At 43.4% G+C, this 15251-nt stretch overlaps 1 protein-coding gene across 7 annotated transcripts in view; it reads left to right on the top strand.

Annotated features, from left to right (window-relative positions):
* Positions 1-15251, top strand: part of osbpl8 (oxysterol binding protein-like 8) — a 432009-nt gene that overhangs the window by 26428 nt on the left and 390330 nt on the right. For 6 of the 7 annotated variants that reach the window (XM_043708784.2, XM_087996947.1, XM_087996948.1 and 3 more), the window contains one exon: positions 12608-12700. The exons of the other annotated variant lie outside the window; for it this stretch is intronic. In XM_043708784.2, the coding sequence (XP_043564719.1) occupies positions 12637-12700 (64 nt within the window). In that variant the 5' untranslated portion in view covers positions 12608-12636. Of the gene's footprint in view, positions 1-12607; positions 12701-15251 lie in introns of those variants that run through there. 7 annotated transcript variants of the gene reach the window in all.

Raw genomic sequence — 15251 nt, 5'->3', positions numbered from 1 at the left:
CGGATCGTTAGCTGTCTTCCTGTTTGTCCTGTGTAGTGTTTTGTGCAGTCCTTGCATAGGATTTTGTACACAACATTGGTTTTGCTCATGCTGGGTATCGGGTCCTTTGTCCTGGTGAGTTGTTGTCTGAGAGTGGCTGTTGGTTTGTGTGCTGTTATGAGCCCTAGTGGTCGCAGTAGTCTGGCTGTCAGTTCGGAAATGCTCTTGATGTCTGGTAACGTGGCTAGTCCTTTGGGTTGTGGCATGTCCTCATTCCGTTGTCATTCCCTTAGGCATCTGTTGATGAAATTGCGGGGGTATCCGTTTTTGGCAACTACATTGTAGAGGTGTTCTTCTTCCTCTTTTTGCAGTTCTGTTGTACTGCAGTGTGTTGTGGCCTTTTTGAACAGTGTCTTGATGCAACTTCTTTTGTGTGTGTTGGGGTGGTTGCTTTTGTAGTTCAGGACTTGGCTTGTGTGTTTGGCTTTCCTGTATACCTTTGTGGTGAATTCTCTGTACCATCACGTCGAGGAATGGGAGTTGGTTGTCCTTTTCTTCCTCTCTAGTGAATTGGATTCCTATGAGTGTGGCGTTGATGATCCGGTGTGTGTTCTCTACTTCTGTGTTTTTAATGATTACAAAGGTGTCATCCACATATCTGACCCAGAGTTTGGGTTGAATTTGCGGTAAGACTGTTTGTTCTAACCTTTGTATTACCGCTTCTGCTATGAGTTCAGAGATGGGTGAGCCCATGGGTGTGCCGTTGATTTGTTCATATATCTGGTTGTTGAATGTGAAGTGTGTTGTGAGGCACAGGTCCAGTAGTTTGAGTATGCAGTCTTTGTTAATAGGTTCCCCGTCTTGTTGTCTGTTCTGTGTGTCCAGCAGGTTGGCTATTGTTTCTCTGGCTAGGGTTTTGTCGATAGAGGTGAACAGTGCCGTTACATCGAATGAGACCATGGTTTCTTCCTTGTCAATGTGTATATTTCTGATGTCCAAGAATTCCTGTGTTAATTGTATAGAGTGTCTGGATCCGCTGATCAGATGTTTCAGTTTCTGTTGTAGTTCTTCAGCCAGTTTGTGAGATGGTGTCCCTGGTAGTGATACGATGGGTCTGAGTGGGATGTCTGGTTTGTGCACTTTAGGTAGTCCATAGAATCTGGGGGTGGTGTTGCTTTCAGGTTTCATTCTTTGTAGGTCAGACCTGGTTATCTGGCCTTTTTTTGTTGGTTCCTCAGTGTGTTGTTTATCCTATTGGTGAGCAGTGGGGTGGGGTCAAACTCCCTCTCTTGGTAGGTGTTGGTATCTGGATGTGTTGTGCTTTGTCCAGGATGACTGTCATTGTGCATTTGTCTACTGGTAGTACGATTATGTTCTTATCGTTTCTTAATGCTTTTAGTGCTTCCCTCTCCTTGGTGTTGAGGTTATGTGTTTGTTTTTTCCTTGTTATCAGGGGTACGATACTTTGTCTCACTGTTTGTTGTGTCTCTTCTGTCAGTCCGTTGTTCCTGAGTGTGCATTCTAGTGCTGCTAGGAAGTCTGCTATCTTGGCGTCCCTGTGGTTATAGTTGAGTCCCTTGGCCAGTATTGTTCCTTCCGTGTCTGTGAGCTGTCTGTGGGAGAGGTTTCTAACCCAGGTATGTGTTGTGGTGTCCTCTCTGTTGTGTGTTAGTTTGGCCATTTTTTCTTTTAGTGCCGTTTTTTTGCGGTGCGTGGTCCTGTTCTGTCCTGTGGTGACGGCCTGTTCTATGGTCCGGGTCCATTCCTGATTGGTGGAATATACGGGCCACTGCAGCGGACAGCTGGAACTGACAACCGGAAGCGGCAGAGACAAACCACTATAAATGCCGGAGGAAAGATCACAGAAGCGCTTCACAGGAGGTTCCGAAGCACTGAGGATGTCACCTCGACAGGGGACGAAATGTCTGCAACACAAATTCCCAGCTCGGCCAACAGAACCACAACAACGAGCACCCGAGCTACAAATCTTCTCACAAACTTTGAACTCATCATCATGTATTTCCTTGCTTCGTCTTATTATATTTCTATTCTTCAATTCTGTTTGCCACTGATCAACGCATTTGATTAGCGCATCTATATCCTCCTGTAATCTAAGCTTGTCCACCTCCTTACCACTCAACTAATTTTTTTTATCATCTGTGAACTTGCTCATCAACCCTCCTAGATTAAAGTTTAAATTATTTATCTAAATCACAAACTGTAAGAGCCTAAACACTGACCCCAATGGACTCTGCAGGATACGGACATCCAGCTGGGAAAATACCACTCAACCATCATCCTTTACCTCGTGCCACAAAACCAATTATGGACTCAATTTGCCAAATGTTCTTAGTTTCCATGAGCTCTTAGCCTTGCTATTAGTCTCCCACGAGGGACCTTAGCACAAATCTTGTTGAAGTCCAAATGATTACACCAAATGCTTTGCCCTTACCTACACACCTTGTCATCTGTGATAAAAGAAAAACTAACAGGTTGGTCAGACATGACCTCCCTTTAACAAAACCAACCTGCCCATCTTAATGCAAATTATTGCGATCCCTCAGAATTGCTTCCAAAAGTTTCCCTACCACTAAGAAGATACTGACTGGCCTGTAATTTCCTGCTTTATCCCTTGCTCCCTTCATGAATAATTTTACCACATTAGCTATCCTTCAGTCCTGTGGGACATGTCCTGTGATGAGGAAGGAATTGAAAGTTTTACAAGCACCCCTCCTATTTCCTCCATTGTCTCACTCCACAACATGATTACATTCCATCTGGCCCTGGAGATTGATATACTTTTAAGCTTGCCAGTCCACTCAGAGCCTCCTCTCGGTCTATGCTAATTTCTCTAATTGTATCATAGACCTTCTCCTTAAATTCAGACCCATATTATCCCTCTCAATAGTGACCACTGAGAGATCGTATTCATTTACAGCCTCTCCTACATCCTCTGGCTCTATACACAAATTACTGCTATGGTCTTTAATGGGCCATACTTATTCCCTCATTATCCCCTCACCCTTAATGTATTTGTAAAGCAACTTTGGACTTTCCTTTCTTTTCCCTACCAGTATCCTTTCCTATCCCCTTTTAGCTCTCCTAAACTGCTTTTTTAAAGTTCCTCCTTGCATGTTTTATATTTCTTTGTTTGAACCCACAGTATGTGCTGTAAGCCTCCCTCTGTCTCTTAATCCAATGCTGTTTCTCCCTCCAAGGAGAAAGTGAGGTCTGCAGATGCTGGAGATCAGAGCTGGAAATGTGTTGCTGGAAAAGCGCAGCAGGTCAGGCAGCATCCAGGGAACAGGAGAATCGACGTTTCGGGCATAAGCCCTTCTTCAGGAAGAAGGGCTTATGCCCGAAACGCCGATTCTCCTGTTCCCTGGATGCTGCCTGACCTGCTGCGCTTTTCCAGCAACACATTTCCAGCTCTGTTTCTCCCTCCAAACCAGGGTTCACAGGATTTGAAGGTCCCACTCTTAGGGTTTCTTGAATGTATCCCACTGTTCTGAGACAGATTTACCTGAAAATATGTGGTCCCATTCCACTCTGGCCAAATCAAAGCTGACCTTATTAAGATCACCCTACTTGTGTTTAGAACTTTGATTTCAGGTCTTTTTTTTTGTCCTTTTCCACAACAATCTTGAATATAATGGTTTTCTGATGATAGTCTGCAAAATGCTCTCCCATTGATACTTCTACCACTTGCCGAACTTCATGACCTAAAATGAAGTCCAGACTCTCCCCCTCTTTTGTCAAGTCTTCTGCATACTGGCTCAGAGGCTTGCCCTGCATGAATTCTAACAATTTTGCTCCATCTCAACCTTTCATACTACGACAGCTTGAGGTAGTTGATATTCCCTGCTCTCACTATCCTATTACTTAGACACTTGTCTGAAATTTGTATGCCCAGTTGCCCTCTATTTTTCACAGACTGATAGGGGGCATATAGTACACTCAAAGAAAAGTACTTGCGTCCTTTGCTTTTCATTTTCTACCCACAGTACATGGCTTCATTCAAGGACCCATCTTACTGCTAGAATAGGTTCCCTGATCAAAATTGTGACACCCCACCTTGTCTTTTACTCCCCTCCCCCATATACCTGAAGACTCTGAGGAGGCTGCATTTGAAGTACTGTGTACAGTTTGGCCACCTTTTTAAGAAAGGATGTAAATTCTTTGAAAGCAGGTCAGAAAAGTCTGAGTTGGGCAGGTTGTCTTAGAAGGAAAGATTGGAAGGCTAAACTTGTAACCACTGGAATTCGGAAATGTGAGGTGACTTGACTGAAACATATCAGTTCAAGAGGGGTCTTAGAGAGGATGTGTCTTTTTGGAGAATATTGTACTGAAGCATCAACTGCTTAAAGCTGATATGAGACAAAGATTTTTTTCTGAGAGTCGTGAATGGATGTTTGGAACATTGTCTCCAGAAAAAGTAGTGGAAGCAGAATTCTTGAATATGTTTAATACAGAGGTGGGCAGATTCTTGTTAAGCAAGGGGGTGAAAGATTATCAGGGATAGGCAGGAATATGGACTTGAAGTTATAATTAAATTAACCATGATCTCATTGAACGGTAGAGCAAGCTTGAGAGGATGAATGACCAACCCTTGTTCAATGCTTGCTCCCGCGACATGATGAACCGGCATCCAAAAAGATACAATGTTGTAATTTTCCAAACGTTCATTGATTCTGGTAAAGATTGTGTAAGGCTGATTTTAAAAAAAGTATGAGGCAGCACATGGTCAGTGAAGGAGAGAGAGAAAGAAACCTACATTGCTAACTGGCACAACAGTGAACCTGCATGTTTACTGCCTTTGCTGTTTGAAGTCATGTATTCTGGATATTGGAGTGCGTCTAGGAAAACTTAACAAATAGCAGAATTCACAACTGATCTTGGAGGAACCTGTGTGGGAGAGCTGACAGCACAGGAACAGATAAGTGCATAGTTTTTCATGTGCAACCTTGTTGTCAGTCTACAGTAGTGAGTAGAGTCGCTTCTTTCTTGATTATTTGCTTTATTGAAATCTGTCTCTTGCTTAAATTTTAAAAATAAAAACCAAAAGTACTCAGTTAGCTTGAAGCACTTTTCTTAAGAGAAAAAGACAGTGCTATTTTCTGGGTCTGTAGATTGTGAAGGAGCAAAGATGGCCTTTAGTAGAGTGATATGTTCTTGTCGGATGTGGGAGTTTAGGGAGAGATGATGTGTTGCTGAGGATTATGTCTGCAAGAAGTGTCTTTGGTTGTGAATACTATCAGATCGAATGGATCTGTTGGAACGACAGTTCGAGGTAATGAGAAATTTACAAGAGCCTGGGATATGATAGATGGCAGTTATAACAAAGGAGAAAAGCTGCATATGCAGTCAGGTAGATGGGTTAACTCCAGGAAAGGTAGGAGAGATAGGCAGGTAGTGCAGGAGTCTTCTGTGGCTATCCCCATTTTGAACAAGTATGCTGATTTGGAAAATGTAGGGGGAATGATGGACTCTCGGGAATGTAGCATGAACAGCCATGTTTCTGGTATTAAGACTGGTTCTAATGTAACGAGGTGTATGTCAGGTTCCAAGCGATTGATTTTTTTTTATATTAGATTACTTACAGAGTGGGAACAGGCCCTTCGGCCCAACGTGTCCACACCGGCACGAAACCCACCAGACACATTCCCCTACATTTTACCCCGCCCCTTACACTATGGGCAATTTAGCATGGCCAATTCACCTAACCTGCACATTTTTGGACTGTGGGAGGAAACCGGAGCACCCGGAGGAAACCCACACAGACACGGGGAGAATATGCAAACTCCACACAGTCAGTCGCCTGAGGCGGGAATTGAACCCAGGTCTCTGGCGCTGTGAGGCAGTAGTGCTAACCACTGTGCCACCGTGCCGCCCCCAGATTGTGATAGGGGACTGTCTAGTCATAGACACAGACAGACGTTTTTGCGGCCAGCAAAAAAAAATCAGAATGGCATGTTGCCTCCCTGGTGCCAGGATCAAGGATATCTCAGAGAGGGTGCAGAATGTTCTCAAAGGGAAGAGGGACCAACAGGAGGTCTTTGTACACATTGGAACTAACAACATGGGAAGGAAAAAGGATGAGATTCTGAAGGGGGAGTATAAAAAGTTAGGTAGGAATTTAAAAAGGAAGTCCTCAAGGATAGTAACATCTCAATTACTCTGGTATTACGAGCTATTTCGGATAGGAACAGGAAGAGAGAGGAGATGACTGTCTGTCTGGCTGTGGAGCTAGTGCATGGGAGAGGGCTTCACAATTTTGGATCATCTGGGGTAGAAGTGACCTGTACAAGAAGGATGGATTGCATCTGAATTGGAAGGGGACTAATATATTGGCAGGGAGATTCGCTAGAGCAGCTTGGGAGGCTTTAAACAAATAAGATGGTGGGGGTGGGTGTTTGGGTGGTACCCAGGGAGGTAGTGAAAAAAGTGATCAACCTGAGACTGATACATTTGGGAAAAGGAGCTAGTCAGGGCAGGCAGGGACAAAGCAGAGAACAATGTCGGACTGATAAATTAAACTGCATTTACTTCAATGCAAGAGGCTTAACAGAGAAGGCAGATGAACTCAGGGCATGGTTAGGAACATGGGACTGGGACATCATAGCAATTACAGAAGTGTGGCTCAGGGATGGGCAGGACTGGCAGCTTAATGTTCCAGGATACAAATGCGACAGGAAGAATAGAAAGGGGGTAAAAAGGAGGGGGAGTGGCATTTTTGATAAGGGATAGCATTACGACTCCTCTTAGGGAGAATATTCCTGGGAATGCATCCAGGGAGGTTATTTGGGTGGAACTGAGAAATAAGAAAGGGATGATCACCTTATTGGGGCAAATTGAGAAACAAATTTGGAAGGAGACTTCAGTTATCTTCAAAAATAATAGGGGGTTTATGTTAGGGGATTTTAATTTTCCAAAGACTGGCATTGCCATAATGTTAAGGGTATAGATGGAGAGGAATTGGTAATATGTGTACAAGAAAAATTTCTGATTCAGTATACACTTAATGATAAGATCCTGGGGAGTGTTGCTGAACAAACAGACCTTCGAGTGCAGGTTCATAGTTCCTTGAAAGTGGAGTCGCAGGTAGATAGGATAGTGAAGAAAAAGTGTTTGGTATGCTTGCCTTTATTGGTCAGAGCATTGAATATAGGAGTTGGGAGGTCACGTGGCTGTAGGACACTGGTTCGGCCACTTTTGGAATATTGTGTGCAGTTCTGGTCTCCTTCCTATTGGAAGGATGTTGTGAAACTCGAAAGGGTTCAGAAAAGATTTACAAGGATGTTCCCAGGTTTGGAGGATTTGAGTTATAGGGAGAGTTTGAATAGGCTGGGGCTGTTTTCCTTGGAGCATCAGATGCTGAGGGTGACATTATAGAAGTTTACAAAATCATGGATAGGATAAATAGACAAAGTCTTTTCCTTGGGGTGGGGGCCAGAACGGGAGGGCATAGGTTTAGGATGAGAGGGGAAAGATATAAAAGAGACCGAAGGGGCAACGTTTTCACTCAGAGGGTGGTACGTGTGTGGAATGAGCTGCCAGAGGAAGTGGTGGAGGCTGGTACAATTGCAACATTTTAAAGGCATCAGGATGAGTATATGAATAGGAAGGGTTTAGAGGGATAAGGGCCAAGTGCTGGCAAATGGGAATGGATGAGGTGAGGATATCTGGTTGGCATGGACAAGTTGGACTGAAGGGTCTGTTTCCATGTTATACATCTCAATGACTCTATGTCTTTATTCAAGAAAGAAAGGAAAGTGAAAGCAGCTAATTACGTAAGTGTTGAAAAAGAGTCCTGCAGATGCTGGAAACCTGAACAAAGTGTTGGAGAAACTCTGCAGACCTGGTAGCAGTTAATGTTTGAAGTCGTCTTGGAAAGAGTCATATTGGACTTGAAACATTAACTTGAAACATGTTATTGAAAGGTTTTAAAGCTGCAACTTTAAGGCAGGTATTGCTGTTATCCTGGTGTCTGTTGAGTTTGATACGAAGAAAGTGAAGTTCAAAATATGTGATTGAATCACCAAAAGTCTGAGTGCAATCATGTGATGCTCATCATTATCAGAAAACGTGTAGCCATTATTCAAGTTGATGTATTTCCAGCCTATAGATAGTTTCCGAATGAACCTGCTCAGAGATATTGTTGTACAACTGTGGAGCAGGTGGGACCCATACGCAAGCCTTTTGACTCAGAGGCAGAGACACCACCACTTGTGCCTCAAGAACACCAGTTTCCACTCGCTCTAACCCTCACCATTTGATAAACACACTAGGATCTGGAATGCCATTTTTGATCCTGAGCCCAGCACAGAGATCAGAGCTTGAGCTTTTCGTCTCAATATTTTATATTGTCCACACAATGAAGGTGAGGAATTCTGCAAGGAATTGGGTGAACTGTGTAGCCACCTCCCTCTAAAATCCATTGTAAGTATCTTCCATACCTTTGGGCAATGAGTACGTCATGTGATCTGTGGCAATCAGTAAAAAAGTTCAGTTGTCTTCAAAACAAAAGTAGAGTTCTTTTTGCAACTTGTAATGTTCCTTCTGTCCCTATAGAGTCATAGTGTCCTCTCGCACTGAAAAAGGCCCTTCAGCCCATTGGGTCTGCACCAGACAGAAACAAACACCTGACTGTTCAAATTCCATTTTCTAGCATTTGACTTACAGCCTTTTATGCCTTGACATCGCAAGAGTACACCAAAATACTTATATGTCAAGAGGCATAGTTTACAGACAATTATTAAGGAGGTTACAGCAGGACACTTGGAATGAAATCTTAGCGCATTCATGTCGAGTTAACGTGATTTTGTTAAGGCTATTCATATTTGACTAATTTATTGCAGCTATTTAATGAAGTAAAATGGATGAAGGAGAACTTATAGCTGTGATGTACTTGGATGTTCAAAAGAGATTTGATGAGTCATAGAGTCAGAGACGTACAGCATGGAAACAAACCCTTCGGCCCAACCCGCCCATGCCAACCAAATATCCCAACCCAATCTAATCCCACCTGCCAGCACCCGGCCCATATCCCTCCAAACCCTTCCTATTCATATACCCATCCAAATGCCTCTTAAATGTTGCAATTGTACCAGCCTCCACCACTTCCTCTGGCAGCTCATCCCATACACGTATCACCCTCTGTGTGAAAAAGTTGCCCCTTAGGTCTCTTTTATATCTTTCCCCTCTCACCCTAAACCTATGCCCTGTAGTTCTGGACTCCCTGATCCCAGGGAAGAGACTTTGCCTATTTACCCTATCCATGCCCCTCATAATTTTACAAACCTCTATAAGGTCACCCCTCAGCTTCTGACACTCCAGGGAAAACAATCCCAGCCTGTTCAGCCTCTCCCTGTAGCTCAAATCCTCCAACCCTGGCAACATCCTTGTAAATCTTAGATGAACCCTTTCAAGTTTCACAACATCTTTCTGATAGGAAGGAGACCAGAATTGCACGCAATATTCCAACAGTGGCCTAACCAATGTCCTGTACAGCTGCAACATGACCTCCCAACTCCTGTACTCAATACTCTGACCAATAAAAGAAAGCATACCAAATGCCGACTCCACTTTCAAGGAGCTATGAACTTGCACTTCTAGGTCTCTTTGTTCAGCAACACTCCCTGGGACCTTACCATTAAATGTATATGTCCTGCTAAGATTTGCTTTCCTAAAATGCAGCACGTCTCATTTATCTGAATTAAACTCCATCTGCCACTTCTCAGCCCATTAGCCCATCTGGTCAAGATCCTGTTGTAATCGAAGGTAACCCTCTTCGCTGTCCACCACATCTCTAATGAGGTTCAAAGTAAAACTCTTGATATAGGTTATTACGTATTATCACGGTGGGGATTGGCTAACAGAAATAGTCTGTGGGATAAATGGGTCATGTTTTGATTGGCAAGCAGTAACCAGTAGAGTACCACAGGAATCATTGCTCGAGCTAAACTAATTTAAATTCTTTCCGATGGCTTAAATGAAGGGACAATTCTACAATTTAGTAACAAGGAAAGTAAATTGTAAGAACAGTGAAGAATATATAAAGGGATTTAGATGCATAACTAAGTAGGTAAATAAGTATAATATGGGAAAATGTGGACTCATGAGATACTTTGACAGGAGGAATAGAAAAACAATACATCATTTAAATTGGACAAGATTGTAAAACTTGGCATTTAAGAGGGATTTCGGTGTTCTGGTACATGAATTGTAAAAAACATTAGATTACACGTGCAGCAGGTGACGGCAAGTGAGATGATGATTTTTCTTGCAAGAGAAATGGAATGTAAAATTAGGAAAGTTTTGCTACTTTTACACAGGGCATTGGTGAATTCAAATCTGATTGCTGTGTACAGTTTTAGTCTCTTTATTTGTACCTAAATAGATCAGTGAAGCCAAATGGTCTGTTGCTGTGTTGTGAATGCTGTGAAAATAGTTCAGGTGTGGACTTCTCAGAATGTAACAGTAGTCAGGCTCTGGATACAACGAGGAAGGAAAAGGTGAAATGTGTATTCGGATTAAATAAGGTCAAACGTAGAAATCAGTCATGAACTAATATAATTGAATCATGAATTTGAACAGTGAATCATGAGTGGAAACATCAAGACGTTTTTTAAAAAAAAGGTGATTTAAATATTTAAATTATTTTGAGGCTTGGATCACAAAAATGGAGAAGGTGGAAATATAAAGAGCAAATCTGGACAAGATGAATATGTGTAAGAGAAAGTGAGGACTGCAGATGCTGGAGATCAGAGCTGAAAAATGTGTTGCTGAAAAAGCGCAGCAAGTCAGGCAGCATCCAAGGAGCAGAAGAATCGATGTTTCGGGCATGAGCCCTTCTTCAGGAATGAGGAGGGTGTGCCAAGCAGGCTAAGATAAAAAGGTAGGGAGGAAGGACTTGGGGGAGGGGTGTTGGGAATGCGATAGGTGGAAGGAGGTTAAGGTGAGGGTGACAGGCAGGAGAGGGGGTGGGGGCGGAGAGGTTGGGAAGAAGATTGCAGGTCAAGAAGGCGGTGCTGAGTCCGAGGGTTGGGACTGAGATAAGGTGGGGGGAGGGGAAATGAGGAAGCTGGAGAAATCTGCATTCATCCCTTGTGGTTGGAGGGTTCCTAGGTGGAAAATGAGGCGCTCTTCCTCCAGACATCATGTTGCCATGGTCTGGCAATGGAGGAGGCCAAGGACCTGCATGTCCTTGGCGGAGTGGGAGGGGGAATTTAAGTGTTCAGCCACGGGGCGGTTGGGTTGGTTGGTGCGGGTGTCCCAGAGGTGTTCTCTGAAACGTTCCGCAACACCTCTGTGACACCCGCACCAACCAACCCAACCGCCCCGTGGCTGAACACGTTCTCCCCCTCCCACTCCGCCAAGGACATGCAGGTCCTTGGCCGCCTCCATCGCCAGACCATGGCAAAACGACGCCTGGAGGAAGAGCGCCCCATCTTCCGCCCAGGAACCCTCCAACCACAAGGGATGAATGCAGATTTCTCCAGCTTCCTCATTTCCCCTCTCCCCACCTTATATCAGTCCCAACCTTCAGACTCAGCACCGCCTTCTTGACCTGCAATCATCTTTCCGACCTCTCCGCCCCCACCCCCTCTCCTGCCTATCACCCTCACCTTAACCTCCTTCCACCTATCGTATTCCCAACGCCCCTCCCCCAAGTCCCTCCTCCCTACCTTTTATCTTCGCTTGCTTGGCACATCTTCCTCATTCCTGAAGAAGGGCTCATGCCCGAAACGTCAATTCTCCTCCTTGGATGCTGCCTGACCTGCTGTGATTTTCCAGCAACACATTTTTCAAGATGAATATGTGTGGCATTGAATCTTTGAAATAAACACAAGGGTCATTGGACTCAATGTTTATTGGCTTTCTCTACAGATGCAGCCACACCTGCAGGGTTTCTCCAGCACATTATATCTTTGTTTCAAACCTCTAGCCAGTGAAATACTAATTATAGTTATTGCTAGAATCAAAAGATATAGTAGTGTGCTTGTGGCAAGTTGCCACACAGCATTGTGATAATCACAAAATTCGTTTTGTAATTTTGGTTGATGGATAAAACTTAGCCAAAGCACTGAGGAGAAATCTTGAACCTTTGGAAATTGTGCAGACTTTGTTCACCTTTATCTGAGGGGAGACAGAGCCTATGTGTCAGTCAAGAGTTGTCACCTCCAACAGTGCAGCATTCCTCAGGATTGCACGAGTGTCAACTTGAATGTCCCATTCTTGACTCTAGGGTTGGGCTTGAACATGATGTTATAATGGTAACAGATTTGAAGAGGACTTGCTAATGAACACTTGAAAAAAAAATTCTGTGCCGACTCACAACTTTGAAAAAAATGACAATAAAGTGAAGTGAAGAATGGGACTTTGCAGTGTTGCAGTTTTGAATAACTATCGAGTTACATGTTAATATATGGAAATGATAATTGGACATTTAATGAAGAGCATTTCAAATATAATGGACATTTACATTTATAACTGGAGTAGTGATGTCTTAATGCATGTTACAATTTTGACTAAATAAAATCTCTTTACTGGAAAAGATAGAAACGAATGTAAATGACCAAATTATCTTTTCTCACTACTTCCAATTTTATCCCCTTCTATCCTGAAGGCACCCAACGCATATTAGGAGACAGTTCCATGGATGCTGGGCATTCTACAGTTGTTCGCCCAAGTGGCCATTCATCATGTGTGAGCCTAGATGGTGAGTTTTGGCAGACTACGATCTTGGGTTGGGACTTCACAATTGAGCTTCATCCTGTTCTCAAAATGGTCAAAATGCTCAAGTGAAAAGAGATGTGTGCAGACTGAATGAAGCAGTGTGACAGGTAGTAACCAAGATAGAGGAAGTCTTCACCATAACCTAGAGTGACTCCATCAATATATATGGGAGGTGGAATATTTGGCTGACCATGAGTGGATTGATACTGTCTTGGCAACATTAAAGGAAAGGTTCAGTTTTGTGTATCCAGAATTGGAAATTTTAAAAATTCATTCATGGTATGTGGGCATGTGGGCTCGGCCAGCATTTATTGCCCATCCATAATTAAGAGTCAATCACGTTGCTGTGAATTTGCAGTCAGATGTTGGCTAGATGAGCTAAGAATGGCAGATTCCTTTGCCCTGGAGAAGATAATTGGGAGTTGCCTTCTTGATCCACTTAAGGGGCACTTAAGGTTTTAAGGGGCGCCTTGGGGCGCTCACAATGATGCTAGGGAGTAAGCTCCAAGATTTTGACCCAGAAACAGTAGAAGAATAGTGGTAATCTTCTAAGTCAGAATGGCGTGTGACTGGAGAGGATCTTGCAGGTAATGATATTCCAATGTATCTGCAGACCTTGTCCTTCTAGCTTGCCAAGGTCATCGGCTGCCAAAGGAGCTTTGAATTCCTACAGTACAACTTGTAGATTTTATCACTGCTGCTACTGTGGTGAAGGAAATAAATATTAGTGGTAGATGTGGTGGCAATCAAATGGCTCCTTAGTACTGGATTGTGTCAAGCTTCTTCAGTATTGTTGGAGCTGTACTCCGTTATACTCCTGATATGTGCCTTGTGGATGGTGGGCAAACATTGGGGATCAAGATGTGAATTAATCAGCACAAAATTCTTAGCACCTGACCTCTGGTGGTAAAACCTGATTGAATTTTTTTTGAGGACATAACCAAAACGATTTATGTGGACACATGTGACCACACAGAGGTGAACTCCTCTGTTAATTAAGCCAAACACCTAAGAAAGCTCACGTCACCTTGAAATCTGTTCAAAAATGAGTGATAGAGATCTCCCAAATTCTACTGTCGAATTTTTTTTTATATGGAATCCCTGCAGTGTGGAAACAGGCCATTCAGCCCAACTAGTCCACACTGACCCTCCAAAGAGCAACCCCCACCCAGATCCATTCCCCTACATTTACCCCTGACTAGTGCACCTAACCTAAACATTCCTGAACACTATGGGTAATTTAGCATGGCCAATTCACTTAACCTGCATATCTCTGGATTGTGTGAGGAAGCCAGAGTGCCTGGAGGAAATCCACGCAGATACTGGGAAAATGTGCAAACGCCCCACAGGTAGATGCCCGAGGCTGGAAATGAACCTGGGCCCCTAGCGCTGTGAGGCAGCAGTGCCAACTTTGTAAAGAAGATAACGTTAATTTATTTTCTAACTCTAAAAATTAACTGGATGGAGGTTTGCTCACTGAGCTGGAAGGTTCATTTTCAGATGTTTAGTCACCATACTAGGTAACATCTTCAGTGACCCTCCAGACGAAGCACTGCTTGTGTTTCCTGCTTTCTGTTTTTATGTTTGGGTTTCCTTGGGTTGGTGATGTCATTTCCTGTGGTGGTGCCATTTCTTATGGTGATGTCATTTCCTGTTCTTTTTCTCAGGGAGTGGTAAATGGGGTCCAAGTCGATGTGTTTGTTGATAAAGTTCTGGTTGGAATACCATGCTTCAAGGAATTCTCATGCGTGTCTCTGTTTGGCTTGTCCTAGGATAAATGTGTTGTCCCAGTCGAAGTGGTGCCTTTCCTCATCTCTCTAAGGATACTACTGAGAGTGGATCATGTCTTTTTGTGGCCAGTTGATGTTCATGTATGCTGGTGGCTAGTTTTCTGCCTGTTTGTCCAATGTATTGTTTGTTACAGTTCTTGCAAGGTATTTTGTAAATGACATTAGTTTGCTTGTTGTTTGTGTGGAGCTTTTCAAGTTCATTAGCTGCCATTTTAGTGTGTTAGTTGGTTTGTGGGCTACCAAATGGCTGATGGAATTTAACGTGAGCAAGTGCGAGGTCTTGCACTTTGGCAAAAAGAATAAAAGCATAGACTACTTTCTAAATGGTGAGAAAATTAATAAAGCCAAAGCACAAAGGGATCTGGAGTGCTAGTCGAGGATTCTCTAAAGGTAAACATGCAGGTTGAGTCCGTGATTAAGAAAGCGAATGCAATGTTGTCTCTTATCTCAAGAGGGTTGGAATATAAAAGCAGAGATGTACTACTAAGACTTTATAAAGCTCTGGTTAGGCCCCATTTGGAGTACTGTGTCCAGTTTTGGTCCCCACACCTCAGGAAGGACATACTGGCACTGGAACGTGTCCAGCGGAGATTCACATGGATGATCCCTGGAATGACAGGTCTAACATATGAGGAACGGCTGAGGATACTGGGATTGTATTCGTTGGAGTTTAGAAGATTAAGGGGAGACTTAATAGAGACGTACAAAATAATACATGGCTTGGAAAAGGCGGATGCTAGGAAA

Source organism: Chiloscyllium plagiosum, unplaced genomic scaffold (genome assembly GCF_037043375.1).
Source record: "Chiloscyllium plagiosum isolate Xiang-an unplaced genomic scaffold, Cpla_swu_hap1 HiC_scaffold_19, whole genome shotgun sequence".
NCBI classification, from domain to species: Eukaryota; Metazoa; Chordata; class Chondrichthyes; order Orectolobiformes; family Hemiscylliidae; genus Chiloscyllium; species Chiloscyllium plagiosum.
This window is presented reverse-complemented; position numbering and strand designations above follow the sequence as displayed.